General features: G+C 41.5%; 1 protein-coding gene across 6 annotated transcripts in view; it reads left to right on the forward strand.

The window, feature by feature from the left end:
* ZNF442 (zinc finger protein 442) overlaps positions 1-3,124 on the forward strand; it is a 32,956-nt gene extending 29,832 nt beyond the window's left edge. For all 6 annotated transcript variants that reach the window (XM_023188753.2, XM_023188756.2, XM_023188755.2 and 3 more), the window contains 2 exons: positions 419-479; positions 1,170-3,124. In XM_023188753.2, coding sequence (XP_023044521.2) covers positions 419-479; positions 1,170-2,793 — 1,685 coding nt within the window. In that variant the 3' untranslated portion in view covers positions 2,794-3,124. The remainder of the gene's footprint in view (positions 1-418; positions 480-1,169) is intronic.
* Positions 3,125-17,893: the final 14,769 nt, after the last annotated feature.

Genomic DNA, 17,893 nt, shown 5'->3' on the forward strand with positions numbered 1-17,893 from the left:
TACGCCTGTAATCCCAGCACTTTGGGAGGCCGAGGTGGGCAGATCACCTGAGGTCAGGAGTTCGAAACCCACCTGAAACCCTGCCTCTACTAAAAATCCAAAAATTAACTGGGCATGGTGGTGCACACCTGTAGTCCCAGCTACTTGGGAGGCTGAGGCAGGAGAATGGCTTGAACCTGGAAGGCAGAGGTTGCAGTGAATGGAGATCACACGACTACACTCCAGCTTGGTGACAGAGTGAGACTGAGACTCTTAAAAATACAAAATAAGTGGACTTGTGAGGAACACACCTATGTTGTTCAAGAGTCAGCTATAATTCAGTGAATGAATCATGCATGATTCCATTGTACATAAAATCTTATAGTGTTTTTAGAATTTCATAATAATCTACAGTGTTTTTTCTGTGTCCACCTTTTAGGAATGAAATGGGAAGACACAGACGTTGAAGATCAGCACAAAAATCCCAGGAGGAGCCTAAGGTAATTTGCACTCACAAGAGAAAGACATGTATCTGTGGAGCAATTCTTAGGATGACAGGAAATTATATAACTAGGCAAAGAAAATGAACAAGCCCAGTACAAATTTATTCCTAGAAAATTTTCTCCAGAAACATATACTTAAATGTGACATAGCTATTCAGTGTTTGCAAAAATAGTTCCCTTAGAAATAATATGAAGAATTCGGCCAGGCGTGGTGGCTCACACCTGTAATCCCAGCACTTTGGGAGGCCAAGGTGGGCAATCACAAGGTCCAGAGATTGAGACCATCCTGGCCAACATGATGAAACCCCATCTCTACTAAAAATACAAAAATTAGCTGGCATGGTGGCGCATGCCTGTACTCCCAGTTACTCAGGAGGCTGAGGCAGGAGAAATACTTGAACCCGGGAGGTGGAGGTTGCAGTGAGCCGAGATTGCACTGCTGCACTCCAGCCTGGCAACAGAGCGAGACTCCGTCTCAAAAAAAAAAAAAAAAGAATTCCATGTGTTTATCATTGTCAAAACAGCTGGGCTCTAGTTATCTTGTACAACATTCAGTCCATTCACGTTCGAGCAGTGCATAAAGCCTACACATTGCATGATGATGTAAAATGTAAATCCAGTACCTACTAATAAATATAAAGTCATTTATAAATAAACCTTTATTAATATACTTCTTATGTTTTACAGATGTCTTATCGTAGAGAGATTCAGTGAAAGTAGCCAGATTCCAGGTAGTACTGTGAATGAAAAAACTCGTGGAGTAGATCCATGTGAAAGCAGTGTGCATGGAGAAGTCATCATGGGTTGTTCATTCCTTAATTGCTACATTACATTTGATGCTGGACACAAACCAGATGAGTGTCAGCAATATGGAGAAAAGCCACATACACATAAACAATGTGGGACAGCCTTCAATTATCACCACTCTTTTCAAACACAGGAAAGACCTCACACTGGAAAGAAGCGCTATGATTGTAAGGCATGTGGGAAAACCTTCAGTTCTTCGGGAAACCTTCGAAGACACATAATAGTACAACGTGGAGGTGGACCTTATATATGTAAGTTGTGTGGGAAAGCCTTTTTTTGGCCTAGTTTATTTCGTATACATGAAAGAACTCACACTGGAGAGAAACCGTATGAATGTAAGCAGTGTTCTAAAGCCTTCCCTATTTACAGTTCCTATCAAAGACATGAAAGAACACACACTGGGGAGAAACCATATGAATGCAAGCACTGTTCTAAAGCCTTCCCTGATTACAGTTCCCATGTAAGACATGAAAGAACTCACACTGGAGAAAAACCCTATAAATGTAAACAATGTGGAAGAGCCTTCAGTGTTTCCAGTTCGCTTCGAATACATGAAAGAACTCACACCGGAGAGAAACCCTATGAATGTCAGCAATGTGGGAAAGCATTTCATCATCTGGGAAGCTTTCAAAGACACATGATAAGGCACACTGGAGATGGACCTCATAAATGTAAGATATGTGGGAGAGGCTTTGATTGTCCTAGTTCACTGCAAAGTCATGAAAGAACTCACACTGGAGAGAAACCCTATGAATGCAAGCAGTGTGGAAAAGCATTATCTCATCGTTCAAGCTTTCGAAGTCATATGATAATGCACACTGGAGATGGACCTCATAAATGCAAGGTATGTGGGAAAGCCTTTGTTTATCCCAGTGTATTTCAAAGACATGAAAGGACTCATACTGGTGAGAAACCCTATGAATGTAAAGAATGTGGTAAAGCCTTCCGTATTTCTAGTTCCCTTCGAAGGCATGAAACAACTCATAGTGGAGAGAAACCCTATAAATGTAAATGTGGGAAAGCCTTTATTGATTTCTATTCCTTTCAAAATCACAAAACAACTCACACTGGAGAGAAGCCATATGAGTGTAAGGAATGTGGGAAAGCATTCAGTTGTTTCACATACCTTTCTCAACATAAAAGGATCCACACAGCTGAAAAACCTTTTGAGTGTAAAACATGTAAGAAAGCCTTCAGTCATTTTGGTAACTTAAAAGTCCATGAAAGGATCCACTCTGGAGAGAAACCATATGAATGTAAGGAATGCAGGAAAGCATTCTCTTGGCTCACTTGCCTTCTACGACATGAAAGAATTCACACTGGAAAGAAATCTTATGAATGTCAACAATGTGGTAAAGCTTTCACTCGTTCCCGTTTCCTTCGAGGACATGAAAGGATTCACACTGGAGAGAAGATGCATGAATGTAAGGAATGTGGGAAGACACTGAGTTCTCTCAGTTCCTTGCATAGACATAAAAGGACTCACTGGAGAGATACTTTATAAATGTGGGAAAGCATTCATTAATTTTATTTCATTTCAAAAATGTGAAATAAATCACATAGGAGATAAGCCTCAAGAATGAAAACACATGGTAAAGCCTTAAGATGTTTCTTTTGAATATGCTTATCCCCTAACCATTTGTAGGGGATTGGTGTGGTTCCAGACCCCCTAAGCGTACCGAAATCCACAGATGCTATGTCCCTTTTATAAAATGAGATTTGCATGTAACGTATCCACATCCTCCTGCATCCTGTAAATCATGCCTAGATTATTTAATTTTTCACCAACCCAAAGCTTTTGTAAAAGTAAAAATAAAAAGTAGTTTACTAAAATACCTCATGTGTTGTAAAAGCTATGTAAATAGTCATTTTATTGTATTTTTTTTAGAGAATCATGAAAATAATCCTATAATGTTGAGAACAGACCCAGTCATCGCAGGCCTGCCTACATAGTACATGTCACCTAGAATGTTACAATTTCTTTTTTTCTTTTTTTTAAGACAGAGTTTCACTCTTGTTGCCCAGGCTGAAGGGCAATGGCACAATCTCAGCTCACTGCATCCTCTGCCTCCTGGGTTCAAGCAGTTCTCCTGTCTTAGCCTCCCGAGTAGCTGGGATTACAGGCACATGCCACCTCGCCTGACTAATTTTTTTTTTTTTTTTTTTGTATTTTTATTAGAGACAGGGTTTCATCATATTGGTCAGGCTGGTCTCGAACTCCTGACCTCAGGTGATCTGCCTGCCTCGGTCTCCCAAAGTGCTGGGATTACAGGAATGAGCCTGTAATCTACAGTTTCTTTTTTTTCAGCAATCATAGATTGCTTTTATTTAATGACCTGGAATCGTGTGCTAACACTTACGAAAATCCTGGTCCTTCTTCCTTGATAACCCAAGGATGATGATGATGATGATGATGATGATGATGATTACTACAGTATGGTGCCTAATATAATTCACTGAGGTGACTAGATGGGTGGCAGTGTAGATAAGCAGTGAGACATCAGGCTCACTTGAATCCTGACAAGATGTCAGGATGATCATCTGTGTTGGATGAACCAGGTTCTGATTGCAGATGCTGAGTTTGGAAGAGACTAAATAATACTAATGTCAGGATCTGTTCAGCATGAGAGCTGAAGATGTGTACACATTGAAAGATCTATCTTCATATTTGCAGATATTTAGTTAGAAACATTGTAGGAAGTTGGTTATTTTTCTTTAAATATCCTTGCAGTGTTTGTTGGCATGTTATCCCTCAGGTGTCACAAAGGCTTTGTTCCATTGAAGGATCTTACTTGAGGATGGCAATCTTTTTGTTTATTTATTTATTTTTTGAGACGGAGTTTCGTTCTTATCACCCAGTCTGGAGTGCAGTGGCGCAATCTCGACTCACTGCAACCTCCACCTCCCAGGTTCAACTGATTCTCCTGCCTCAGCCTCCAGAGTAGCTGGGATTACAGGCATCCACCACCATGCCTGGCTAATTTTTATTTTTAGTAGAGATGGGGTTTCACTATGTTGGCCAGGCTGGTCTTGAACTCGTGACCTCAGGTGATCCACCCGCCTCAGCCTCCCAAAGTGCTGAGATTACAGGCGTGAGCCACTGCGCCCTATGAGGATTGTAATCTTTAATACTTTCACCTTGCAGAGGCTGTAGATGCCCCAAAAACTGCTGCAAATTTTTCAAGTGTCACATCTTTGATACTACCTCTTCTAAGTCTTCTGCATCATCATTATCATCATTATCTATAGAGAATTTCAGTATATCTTCAAGTTCCTTGTTAGTAAGTGTTTATGCTCTCTTATGTATGTTGAGATAGATTAAGGAAAGGAGAGATGAGAAGGTGGCTCAACGGTTGAGACAGGTTTATTGAGAGTAAACCTGAGAAGGGCTTCCAGCCGGCAGGGTCAGGTGCAAACTTTTCTTACAGCCTGAGGCTTTTTTAAAGGGCCCAGTGGGGAAGTGTGCTTTGAAACAAAATTATATTAAGGAGGGGTTAGGGAAGTCCTAGCTGTTCTGTTATGGTTAGGGCCATTATGTTCTGTTGAAGTTATGGGTGGGGCTGACATTTGCAGTTTTGGCCAGGTGGCCAAATTAGAAACTTACAACTTAGGATGGAGGGGTGTTATAAAGATGGCAATGCTCTTGTCCTGTCAGTGTGTTCCTCAGTAAAGTCTTCAAGCATGTCATAGATCATCTTCCCCACGAACCTCCCTTACTTGCAGCATTTGAGATATTCCTGATATTGCATCAATAGTGGAGAAGCTCCTGAAATCATTGACTTCCTCACTCCATGATGGCTTCCAACACCCAATGAAGTAGTAGGAGGAAAACATGGGTGTCCTCTCCTGGTAGCCTCCAGAAGAAGGTATTTCAATGTGGGGAGAGTGGTCAGCTATGTCACAGGTCACTGAGAATTTGAATAAGACAAGGAAAAAGGGTTGAGTGTAGATTTTGGCAAGTATTTGGTCACTGGGGGCCTTGATAAGAGCTGTTTCCTTGGAGTGTTCATGGGAATAACTTGCAGAGAAATATATCTCAAATAGACCTCCACGATGTTGCCTAGAGGGCAGTGTTAGGCTTTGAACTACCAACATTAACCACTGGAACTGCCCATCTGGAAGTGTCTTTTACAGTGCTGGTACAAACTAGAATACACCCAGGAAGTGATCATTTTATACATGTTTCTGTGCTACTTGCTATATCTTCTTAGTGTTCCATACATGTAATTACCTATTCCATCCTACCCCAAAGTACTGATAATCTCCATTCTACTTTCTCTGTGAATTTAACTATTCATAGAGAGAGATATATGTGGAAGTATTCATGTGCTCTTCCGTGTCTGGCTTATTTCACTTAGCAGAACATTTTCAAGGTTTATCCATGTGGTAGCATGTATCAGGAACTCATTTTTTTGTGTCTGAATAAATTTCCACTGTATAGTTAAAGCATACTTTGTTTATCCATTTTTATATTGATAAATGTGGGTTGTTTCCACAGTAATAATTTGGCTGCTATCAATAAGGCCACTGTGGATATGGTATGTATATGTCTGTGTGAGTCCCTGCTTTCACTTCTTTTGGATATATACCTAGGAGTGGAATTGCTGGTTCACAGAATAATTGGTGTAAACCTTTTTCAGGAACAGGTGTATTGCTTTACAAAGTGGCTACAATGTTTTACATTCTCTCCAGCAATGCATAAGGGTTTCTGTTTTCCACATTGTCACATATACTGGTTATGTCGTATTTTTTTTTTTTTTCATAGAAGCCAATTAATGGTTCTGTACTGGTTTTTCATTGTGGTTTTGATTTGCATTTCCCTAATGACCAATAATAATGAGCATTGGTTTTTGTTTTTGTTGGTTGTTTATATATTTTTTGAACCAGTTTGTTTTAAAATCCTATGCTCATATTAAAATTGAATCATTTGTGTTTTGTTGTTGAGTTGTAGGAATTCTTATTTAAAATTTTTAATTTTTAATATTTTGAAAAAAATTTTTTTTTTCCAGCTCCCAAGTGCTTGGAAGACAGTTGTAGGAATTCTTTATACACTGTGGGTATTAAGCCCTTATTTTATATGTGATATGCAGATGTGTTCTCCCTTTCTGTAGGTTTTCTTTTCATCTTGAGATTGTCCTTTGGTGCGCAAAAGTTTTTAATTTCGATGTAGTCCGGTTTGTCTTTTATTGGTTGCCTCTGCCTTAAATGTCATATCCAATGAATCATTGCCAACCATAACAAAATTGTCCTCTATGTTTTCTGCTAAGTAATTTTTTTTTTCTCCCTCTGTCACCCAGGCTGGAGTGCAGAGGCGTGATCTTGGCTCACTGCAACCTCCACCTCCCAGGTTCAAGGGATTCTCGTCCCTCTGCCTCCCAAGTAGCCAAGTAGCTGGGATTACAGGCAGCCACCATCACACCTGTATAAATTTTATATTTTTAGTAGAGACAGGGTTTCACCATGTTGGCCAGGCTGGTCTCCAACTCCTGATCTCAAGTGATCTGCTTGGCCTCCCAAAGTGCTGGGATTACAGCTATGAGCCCCTGTACCCAGCCTCTTCTAAGTGTTTTATAGTTTTAGTTTTAGCTTTTAAGTATAGGTCTTTGATTAAATATAAGTTACTATTTATACATGATGTAATGTGATGGTTCACTTTTATTATTTGCATGTAGATAATCCAGTTTTCCCAACACCATTTTTTGAAAGACTGTCCTTCTGCCAAAGAATGATCTTGGCACTGTTGTCAAAAATCATTTCACTATATATATAAGCATTTATTTCTAAGCTGTCTATTCTATTCCATTGGCCTATCTGTCCTTATGCCAGTACCATACTGTTTTGATTGCTGTAGCTTTGTAGTAAGTTTTGAAATAAGGCAGTGTGAATTCTTCAACATTGTTCTTTTTCAAGATTATTTTGGTATTAGAGATCCCTAGAGATTTGAAATGAATTTTAGAATAGGCATTTCTATTTCTGTATAAGAAAGAGGCTGTTAGGATTTTGATAGGGATCACATTGACTCTGTGGATTGATTTTGGTAGTATTTTAATATTAACAATAGTAAGTCTTGGAATCCATGAACATGGGATATCTTTCCATTTATTTATCTTCCTTAATTTGCTTCAGGAATGTTTTGTAGTTTTCAGTGTACACGTCACTGACTTCTTGGTTTCATTTATTTTTAAGTGTTTTACTTTTTTTGATGCTTTTATAACTAAAATTATTTTCTTAATTGTCTTTTTGATTGTTTATTCATTGTTACTCTACAGAAAGGCAGCTGATTTTTGTGTATTGATTTTGTATTCTGCAACATTGCTGCATTTGTTTTATAAGCTCTAAAATTTTATTTTTCCCTTGTAGAGTCTTCAGTGTTTTCTCCATATAGAATCATGTAATCTGTAAACACAGATAATTTTACTTCTTTCTCTCCAATTTGGATTCCTTTTCTTTCTTTTTCTTACCTTATTTCTCTAGCTGTAACTTCCGTTAGTATATTGAACAGAACTGTTGAAAGTGGACATCCTGTCTTGATACTATGAAGAATTATGCTGGATATTATGAAGAATTTATGCTTCAATATTCATAAAAGGTATTCTGTAGTCTTTTTCTGTTCTTGTAATGTCTTTTCTTGGCTTTCATCTCAAAGTGAGGCTGGCCTCACAAAATGAATTAGAATTTGTTTCTTCTTCCATTTTTTTCCACAAACCAACTTTTGGTGTCAGTAATATTGTCTGTTGTTTTTATATTCTCTATTTGCTTTATCTCTGCTCTAATCTTTATTATTTACTTCTTTGTAGTACCTTTTAAAAAATATTTTTAAAGACAGGATCCTGCTATGTTGCTTAGGCTAGAGTGTAGTGGCTATTCACAGGCATGATTATGATGCACTGTAGCGTAGAATTCCTGGGTTCAAGCAATGTTCCTCCCTCAGCCTCCTGAGCAGGTGGGACTATAGGAATGTACCACCACACCCTGTTTGTCTACTACCTTTCTAAAGAAATTTGTACTTCCTTTTCTAGTTCCTTAAACTGAAGAATTAGAATACTTATTGGAGTTTTCTTCATTTTCAATGAATGCTTTTTTTTTTTCCCCATTTGAGATGGAGTCTTGCTGTGTCACCCAGGCTGGAGGGCAGTGACGCAATCTCAGCTCACTGCAACCTCCGCCTCCCCGGTTCAAGTGATTCTCCTGCCTCAGCCTCTCAAGTAGCTGGGATTACAGGTGCCCACCACTAGATAAGTTTTTATATTTTTAGTAGACACAGGGTTTCACCATGTTGGCCAGGCTGGTCTTGAACTCCTGACCTTGTGATCCACCCACCTTGGCCTCCCAAAGTGCTGGGCTTACAGGTGTAAGCCATTGCGCCCAGCCAATCAACGCATTTAAAGCTATAAAATTTTCTCTTAGCACTACCATTGCTGCATCTCATAAGTTCTGATGTGTTAGGTTTTTGTTTTCAGTGGTTTCGAGGTATTTTCCCTTTTTCTTTTCTTTTTTCTTTTTTTGTTTTTTAATTTTTGAGACACAATCTCACTCTGTCATTCAGGCTGGAGTGCAGTGGCCTAATCAGGGCTCACTGCAGCCTCCAACTCCTGGGCTCAAGTGACACTCTTTCCACAGCCTCCCAAGTAATTGGGGCTATAGGTACATGCCAGTGTGTCTGGCTAATTTTTAAATTTTTTTTTGTAGAGATAGAGTCTTACTGTGTTGCCCAGGCTGGTCTCAAACTCCTGGTCTCAAGCAATCCTCCCATCTTGGCCTCTCAAACTTTTGGGATTACCGGTTTGAGGCACCACTCCCAACCTCTTTTTTTGAGACAGAGTCTCATGGTCTTAAGGTATTTTCTATTGCAACTTCTCATTTGACCCATTGGTTGTTGAAGAGTGAATTAATTTACACTTATTTGTGTATTTTTTTCCAATAATCTGTAGTTTTATTTTATTGTATTTGAAAACTATACATTTGAGACCAGATATGGTGGCTAACGCCTATAATCCCAACATTTTGGGAGGCCAAGGTAGGAGGATTGCTTGAACCCAGGAGGTCAAGACCAGCCTGGGCAACATAGTAAGGCCTCATCTCTACAAAATTTGAAAAAAGTAGCCAGGTGTGACGGCGTACACTCCAGGCTGTGGTCCCAAATACTCAGGAGGCTGAGATGGGAGGATTATTTAAGCCTGAGGAATCAAGGCTGCAGTGAACTGTGGTCATGCCACTGTACTCCAACTTAGGTGACAGAGCAAGACCCTGTCTCAAAAAGAAAAAGATACATCTTATTATCTCAGTTTTTAGAATTGTTTGAAGAGCTTTTGTGTTTTATGTCCTAATTATGGTCTGTGTTGGAGAGCGTTCCATGTGCACTTGACCAGAATGTGTATTCTACTATCATTGGGTGGAGTATGCTTGTATATGTCATTCTGTCTCTCTGTTTTATTTATTGTGTTGTTGAAGTTTTTTCATTTCTTTATTGATCTTCTGTCTGATTGTTCTCTCCATTCTTGAAAATGTTGTATGAAGTCTCAAACTCTTATTGTGGAACTCTCCATTTCTTCTTCATTTCTGTTAATGTTTACTTCATTTATTTTGAGCCCCTGTTGTTTAGTGCAAGTAGGTTGATAATTGTTGTACATTCTGTATGTATTGACTCTTTTATAAATAGTGTTCTTCTTTGTCTCCTTGAACAGTTTTTGGCTTAAACTCTATTTTGTATGATACTGGTGTAGCCACCCCTGTTCTATTCGGATTACTATTTGCATGGAATATTTTTCTGCATGCCCTCCCTTTCAATCTATTTGTGTCTTGAGATCTAAAATGAGTTTCTAGTAGACAGAATATAGTTGGATCATATTTTTCACCCATTCTGCCTATCTCTGCCTTTTTATTGGTGAGTTTAATTCATTTTCATATAAAGTAATTAATGATAAGAAAGCCCTTAAGGCTGGCCACAGTGGCTCATGCCTGTAATCCCAGCACTTTGGGAGGCTGAGGCAGGCGGATCACTTGAGGTCAGGAGTTCAAGACCAGCCTGGGCAATATGGCAAAACCCCTGCTCTACTAAAAATACAAAAAATTAGCCAGGCCTGATGGCATGCCCCTGTAATCCCAGCTACTCAGGAGGCTGAAGTGGGAGAATCACCTGAACCCAGGAGGTCGAGGCTATGGTGAGCCAAAATTGCACCACTGCAGTACATCTTGGGCAATGGAAGTGAGACCCTGTCCTAAATAAATAAAGAAAAATACTAGCTTTTATAATTTTCCATGTATTTCTTTTTACTAAGATCTTTATTTCCACCTACACCTTCCGAGTACCATCCAGTGCTGTTTTTTTGTTTTTGTTTTTGTTTTGCCCAATGTTCTTTTATTTCAAACTGCAAAATACTCTGCATTTCTCACAGAGCACATCTAATAATAATTTTTAAAACTACCTCAGTTTTTTCATGTGGGCATGTCTTAATTATTTTCTCACTTTTGAAAAACAGATGTTGGATTTTTAGTTGACTTTTTTTTTTTTTTTTTTGAGATGGAGACTTGCTCTGTTGCCCAGGCTAGAGTGCAGTGGTACAGTCTTGGCTCACTGCAACATCTGCCTCCCAGGTTCCAGTGATTCTCTTGTCTCAGCCTCCCAAGTAGCTGGGATTATAGGCATACGCCACTACGCCTGGCTAATTTTTATATTTTTTTCAGTAGATATGAGGTTTCACCATGTTGGCCAGGATGATCTCAAACTCCTGACCTCAATTGAATCACCTGTCTTGTCCTCCCAAAGTGCTGGGATTACAGGCATGAGCCACCATGCCCAGCTGACTGTTTTTGTTTTTACGTTTGACATAGGGTCTCACTATATCGCCCAAGCTGGTCTTGAACTCCTAAGCCAAAGTGATCCTACCTCAGCCTCCTGAGTAGCTGTGACTATATGTCTGGTTACATTTTCTTTTCTTTTCTTCTTCTTCTTTTTTTTTTTTGAGACAGAGTCTCACTCTTTTGCCCAGGCTGGAATGCAGTGGCGTGATTTCGGCTTACTGCAACCTCCACCTCCTGTATTCAAGTGATCCTTCTGCCTCAGCTTCCTGAGTAGCTAGGATTACAGGCATATGCCACCACGCCTGGCTAATTTTTGTATTTTCTGTAGAGATGGATTTTGCCATGTTGGCCTGGCTGACCCGAAACTTCTTACCTCAAGGTGTCTACCCGCGTTGGCCTCCCAAAGTGCTGGGATTACAGATGTGAGCCACTGCACCTGGCCACATTTTTTTTTCTTTTAGCACTTTGACTTTAACATCTGCCCAGTATTTTCTGGTCTCCAACGTTTCTTATGAGAAATCTACTGATCTTATGAAGGATCATTTATATGTGATGAATCACTTCTTTTTTGCTGCTTTCAAGATTCTCTTTGTGTCCTTGGCTTTTGACAGCTTTAGTATAATGTGCATTCACGTGTTTCTCTTTGCATTCATCCTACTTAAAGTTCTTTGAACTTCTTGGATGTCTACATCCATGGTTTTCACTTAATTTAAGATGTGTTCAGCCATTATTTCTCAAAATATTCTCCCTTCACCTTCTCTCTCTCTCTTCTCCTTCTGAAGTTCCCACAGTGCATATATTGGCCTGCTCAATGCCCTCCTACATGTCTCACCTGACTGCTACACCAAATTCCAACTTATTTCCAGGTCAAGGCTCTGTATAGAGTGGCTATTTTGATAGAAATTAACTAGATGCTGGCCGGGCACGGTGGCTCATGCCTGTAATCCCAGCAATTTGGGAGGCCGAGGCAGGTGGATCACCTGAGGTCAGGAATTTGAGACCAGCCTAACTAACACGGTAAAACCCTGCCTCTACTAAAAATAGAAAAATTACCCGGGTGTAGTGGCGGGCACCTGTAATCCCAGCTATTCGGGAGGCTGAGGCAGGAGAATCGCTTGAACCCAGGAGGCGGAGGTTGCAGTGAGCCCAAGGTCATGCCATTGCACTCCAGCCTGGGCGACAGAGCAAGACTCCATCTCAAAAAAAAAAAAAAAAAAAGAAATTAACTGGATGCAGGTCAGACAAGAACCTCAAGGACATCAGCCACTATAACCAAGTTTCCTGTGAGGGACACCTAGTCACTGATTAACATTTAAACATTAGTCCCTTCACCAGAATGAAGTGAACTCCTAAGCCAAAGTTAAACTTGAAAAGTGCTTTTCCCGTGAAAAGCACACTGTAACACATCACAACTAGATGTCCTATAGCCCCATCATGGCAGCACTAGAGTTCATAGCCACACTCCTGAGAGACCCCAGTGCCAAATTGGAGGAAAATACATGTGCATGGCTGCCTGCAGCAGAGGTAGTGGGGAGAAGGCCAGCTGGTCCTATGCTGAATGTTGAAATGGCCACAATTAACCACAGTTTACCATCCAAGTCATTTTCTGGAATTTTCAAGGCTTCAATAGACGGTAGTGTATTGTTTTGTTTTGCTTTTTTGAGATGGAGTCTCACTCTTCTTGCCCAGGCTGGAGTGCAATGGCATGATCTTGGCTCAGTGCAACCTCCGCCTCCCAGATTCAAGCGATTCTCGTGCCTCAGCCTCCCAAGTAGCTGGGATTACAGGCATGCACCACCACACCTGGCTAATTTTTGTATTTTTAGTAGAGATAGCGTTTCTCCATGTTGGTCAGTCTGGTCTCAAACTCCCGACTTCAGGTGGTCCTCCAGCCTTGGACTCCCAAAGCGCTGGGATTACAGGCATGAGCCACTGTGCTCAGCTGACTGCAGTGTTTTAAAATAGCTCCATCAAGCCTGGCATGGTGCCTCACACGTGCAATCCCAGCACTTTGGGAGGCTGAGGCAGGTGGATCGCTTGAGTTCAGGCGTCCAAGACCAGCTTGGCCAACATGGCAAAACCCCATCTCTACTAAAAATACAAAAAATTAACTGGGTATGGTGGTGCACACCTGTAATCCCAACTACTCAGGAGGCTGAGGCACAAGAATCATTTGAGCCCAGGAGGTAGAGGTTGCATTGAGCTGAGATGGTGCCACTACACTCCAGCCTGGGCATTAGAGCAAGACTCTGTGTCAAAAAATAAAAATAGCTCAATCAGACAGATTTTGCCAGTAAAACTGTTGTCTAGGTGGGGAGACAGCTTCTTTTATGCTTGGTACCCTGCCATCCACCCTGAATCCTCTGCCCTGAGGGGTTTGTTTGTTTTCTTTGCTTTCTTTCTTTTTTAGACAGTGTCTCACTCTGTTGCCCAAGCTAGAGTGCAGTGGTGTGATCATAGCTCACTCCAGCCTTGACCTCCTAGACTCAAGTGATCCTCCTGCCTCAGCCTCCTGAATAGCTAGGACTACAGGTGTATGCCACCATGCTCAGCTAATTTTTTATTTATTTATTTATTTTTTGGTAGACATGGTGGTTTTACTCTGTTCCCCAGGCTGGTCTTGAACTAGCTTTGGCCTCTCAAAGGGCAGAGCTAACAGGCATAAACCACTGCACCTGGCTTTGCCCTGAGTTTTTACACTAATATATTATTTCATGTCTCACATTAAATGTCACCTTCTCAGGGTTCTTCATACCACCTCAGTGACTCTTACATGTTTTTATTTGTAGAATTTTTTTCTTTGCACTTTTTAGATTCAGGGAGATCCAATTAAGGTTGATAGAATTTTTTGATTTCTTAACTGTTGAAAAATTAAATAATATAAATGAAACCAAATTGAATGGTGTTATGTTTACTTTTATCATCTGTATTGCTGTATATGAAAGTACCCTGGAAAACCATTTTTAAAAGCCTTTTTCCAGAAAGGAAAATAAAATGGCCAGACAGTGTGGCTCACACCTATAATCCCAACAGTTTGGGAGGCCAAGGTGGGTGGATCATCTGAGTCTAAGAGTTTAGACCAGCCTGGCCAACATGGTGAAACCCTATCTTTACCAGAAAAATACAAAAATTAGCCAGGCATGGTGGGACATGCCTGCAGTCCCAGCCTCTTGGGAGGCTGAGGTAGGAGGATCGCTTGAGCCCAGGAGGTTGAGGCTGCAGTGAGCCATGATGGCACTACTGCATTCCAGTGTAGGTGACAGAGCGAGAGCCTGTCTCAAAAAACAACAAACAAACAAAAAATGCTAACTGTTGCGGTAAGGGGTGACATTAATATTCACACATCCTTTCCCTGGTGCAGATTTCTCAGGGTTGTTCTGAGACCTCCAGTATTTACAGCAGGTGATGGTCACTTAGAATATTCTGTCTGTACCCTCACTAAGCAGGTAGTGACACAGGTTAAGAAGAACAGAAGCAAATAAAATGGATATGTGCTCACCCAAGACATTATATGGGAAGACTGTTTCAAATGAATAAATGAAATTCTGGGCATGAGAACAACAGGTGAATTCAACCTGGGCCAGTTTGCTTAAAAGGAACAAGTATTTATATAATGCTTAGGAGTTAGATACAGATATGACTAAGTGGGTCAGTGGTGTGGGCTGAGGTTGAGAGGGGGTTTCAAATGGATAAATGGGACATGTCCATCTCCAGGCACAGAGCACATGATGTCAGCCCTGAACTGTGAAGGTCAGGGAGTGACTGAAGCCAAGGAGAGGGGAAAGCTCACATTTAATTAGTCGTTTTACACAACAGTTTGTTAAGGTAAAAATGATTGTTAGCATGTTTGTTTCTCGAATATTTACCAGTTGGTTTTGTTTATTTGTTTGTTTTTGAGATGGAGTCTCGCTCTGTTGCCCAAGCTGGTGTGCAATGGTGTGATCTCAGGTCACTGCAACCTCCGCCTCCCGGGTTCAAGCAATTCTCCTGCCTCAGCCTTCTGAGTAGCTGGGATTACAGGCACGCACCACCATGCCTGGCTAATTTTTAGTATTTTTAGTAGAGACGGTTTCACCGTGTTGGTCAGGCTGGTCTTGAACTTGTGACCTTGTGATTTGTCTGCCTCGGCCTCCCAAAGTGTTGGGATTGCAGGCGTGAGCCACTGCACCGGGTCTTGTTTTGTTTTAGAAGAAAGAGGATCTCCCCATGTTGCCCAGGCTGGTCTCCAATTCCTGGGCTCAAGCAATCCTCCTGCCTCCCAAAGTGCAGGGATTACAGGCCCAAGGCACCATGCCCAGTGTATTTACCAGTTTCCAGATCCCTATTAAATATCTTATATATTTTTTTTCCTCTACTTTATATATAAACACAGGAAGAAACGCAAGACTGCCAATTTTTTATTCAAACAGTGGAATTGAGGGTCTTTGTCTCAGTTAACTCATCAGTGCTGGTGGGAAGCAAGTGAAGACTCTTACAGAGGCCATGGGGAACATTCCCTTTTGCCCTCTGATGTTTTGCTGAATTAATTGGAGAGAAGGCAGATTAACTGGAGGAAAAGCAGACAAATTTTATTTAATGTGTATATCTGGGAAGCTTCAGAATAAAGACCCAGAGATACAAAGGAACTTGTTCATTTTTATGCTTAGGCTTAACAACGTATGGACAGCCATGTAGAAATGTGATTATACCAAAAGAGTATGATCCAATGCTAACAGACTGAGTGGGGAAACCCATCAAGGCCTGTGTGTCTAGATTGTTCTTGGCCTTTCTGAACATGCATTCCTTCCTTCTGGGTATGAGGCGGGACCCACTCTGAAATGGAAGGTCTTATGACCTACAGCAAGCTTGTCCAACCCATGGCCCAGGACGGCTTTGGATGCAGCCCAACACAAATTCATGATCTTTCTTAAAACATTAGGAATTTTTTTTTTTTTTTTTTTGCTACTTTTTAAAAAACTCATCGGCTATTGTTAGTGTATTTTATATATGGCCTAAGATGATTCTTCTTCCAATGTGGAAGCCCCAGGGCCACCCCTGACCTACAATTAATTTGTTAGACAGTTAATTTGCTTATGGCCAGTTTTTACACAGAAAGGACAATGGAAAGTTAGAGTAATATGTTTTGATTTTATGCCTGGATTTAGGGGAAAAGGGTTCTGGATTCTATGACCCACTTTGGAGAAGAGAGATTCTCGTTTCTATTGCTAGTCTTGGTTAGAAAAGTAGGACTAAGAGTTCCAAGAATGGGACTGTTTTTCCTCTGCCCTCTGCGGAGAAAAAACTTTTGCTTCTGAGGCTTCTTCCAAGGTCTTCTTTTTGGGGTATTGTTTTCTGAGCCCCAACCACATAGAGTGGGCAGCAGAGTTTGAAGCAGTGACTCTACACTGAGCCCATTCTGAAGGTTGCAAAGGGAGGCAAATAGAGCCCCCTTTGGTGCTTCCTCTGCAGCCTGTGCTCGCCTGCACGTAGGCCGAAGCTGCGCATAGAATCAGAACTTAACATTTATATGTAGGCCGGGCGCGATGGCTCACGCCTGTAATCCCAGCACTTTGGGAGGCCGAGGCGGGCGGATCAGGAAGTCAGGAGATCAGGACCATCCTGGCTAACACGGTGAAACCCCGTCTCTACTAAAAATACAAAAAATTAGCCAGGCGTGGTGGCGGGCGCCTGTAGTCCCAGCTACTCGGGAGGTTGAGGCAGGAGAATGGCGTGAACCCGGGAGGCGGAGCTTGCAGTGAGCGGAGATCGCGCCACTGCACTCCAGCCTGGGCGACTGAGTGAGACTCTGTCTCAAAATAATAATAATAATAATAATAATAATAATAATAACAATAATAATAATAATAAATTAGGAAAATCTGGGTAAAGGGCTGATTAATTTGACAGTTTATGTAGGTCAGTGCCTTAAACTAACTTTTTTTTTGAGACCAGGTCTCACCCTGTAACCCAGGCTGGAATGCCATGGCTCGATCTCGGCTCACTGCAACCTCCGCCTCCCAGGTTCAAGTGATTCTCCTGCCTCAGCCTCCTGAGTAGCTGGGATTACAGGTGCCCGCCACCACGCCCAGCTAATTTTTGTATTTTTAGTAGAGATAGGGTTACACCACGTTGGCCCGGCTGGTCTCCAACTCGTGACCTCAGGTGATCCACCCGCCTTGGCCTCCCAAAGTGCTGGATTACAGGCGTGAGCCACCGCGCTGGGCCCTTAAATTAACTTTACATGAAACTCTCCTGCTGGTGAAAATGCACGTCTTGACGGAGGGAGCATTTCCACACTCTGCAGAGGGCACAGGGAAGTATGTTGAGCTCCCAGAGTCAAATCCTTCAGTGTCCCAGTCTCATCACCAGGTTTTGGTTCACTCTGGAGTTCCATTTCAACAGTCAAGAGTCTGGCTGCCAAGTCTGGGAATATTTTTAGCCTCCTGAATGGGACGTTTGCTTGTGAAGTATGAGGGCAGCAGGCTGCTTATCTGCACTAGTTCAAGTTTTTGCTTTTTTTTTTCTGTTTTGATTCATTTATTCATTTATTGCTGCCATATGATTTCAGTTCTTCCACACATTTGATACTTTAATACCGTTCTTGACCTGTTTTTATTTCCTTGGCTGAAAATGAGTAGATTGAGATGCAAGGTGAGAGAGGAAGGCTTGACCTTGCTGCCAAGAATCTCATCCTCAAATCCTGACGCCCGGTGGACATCAGGCCCCCCTCCTGCTGCAGTATGGCCTGTGTGGCCTTGGGCTTCCCTCTGCTCTAAGGCCAGGGAAATGGCTCCAACGGACCGTGAGTCTGGGATTCCCTGCAA

Source organism: Piliocolobus tephrosceles, chromosome 21 (genome assembly GCF_002776525.5).
Source record: "Piliocolobus tephrosceles isolate RC106 chromosome 21, ASM277652v3, whole genome shotgun sequence".
NCBI lineage: Eukaryota > Metazoa > Chordata > Mammalia > Primates > Cercopithecidae > Piliocolobus > Piliocolobus tephrosceles.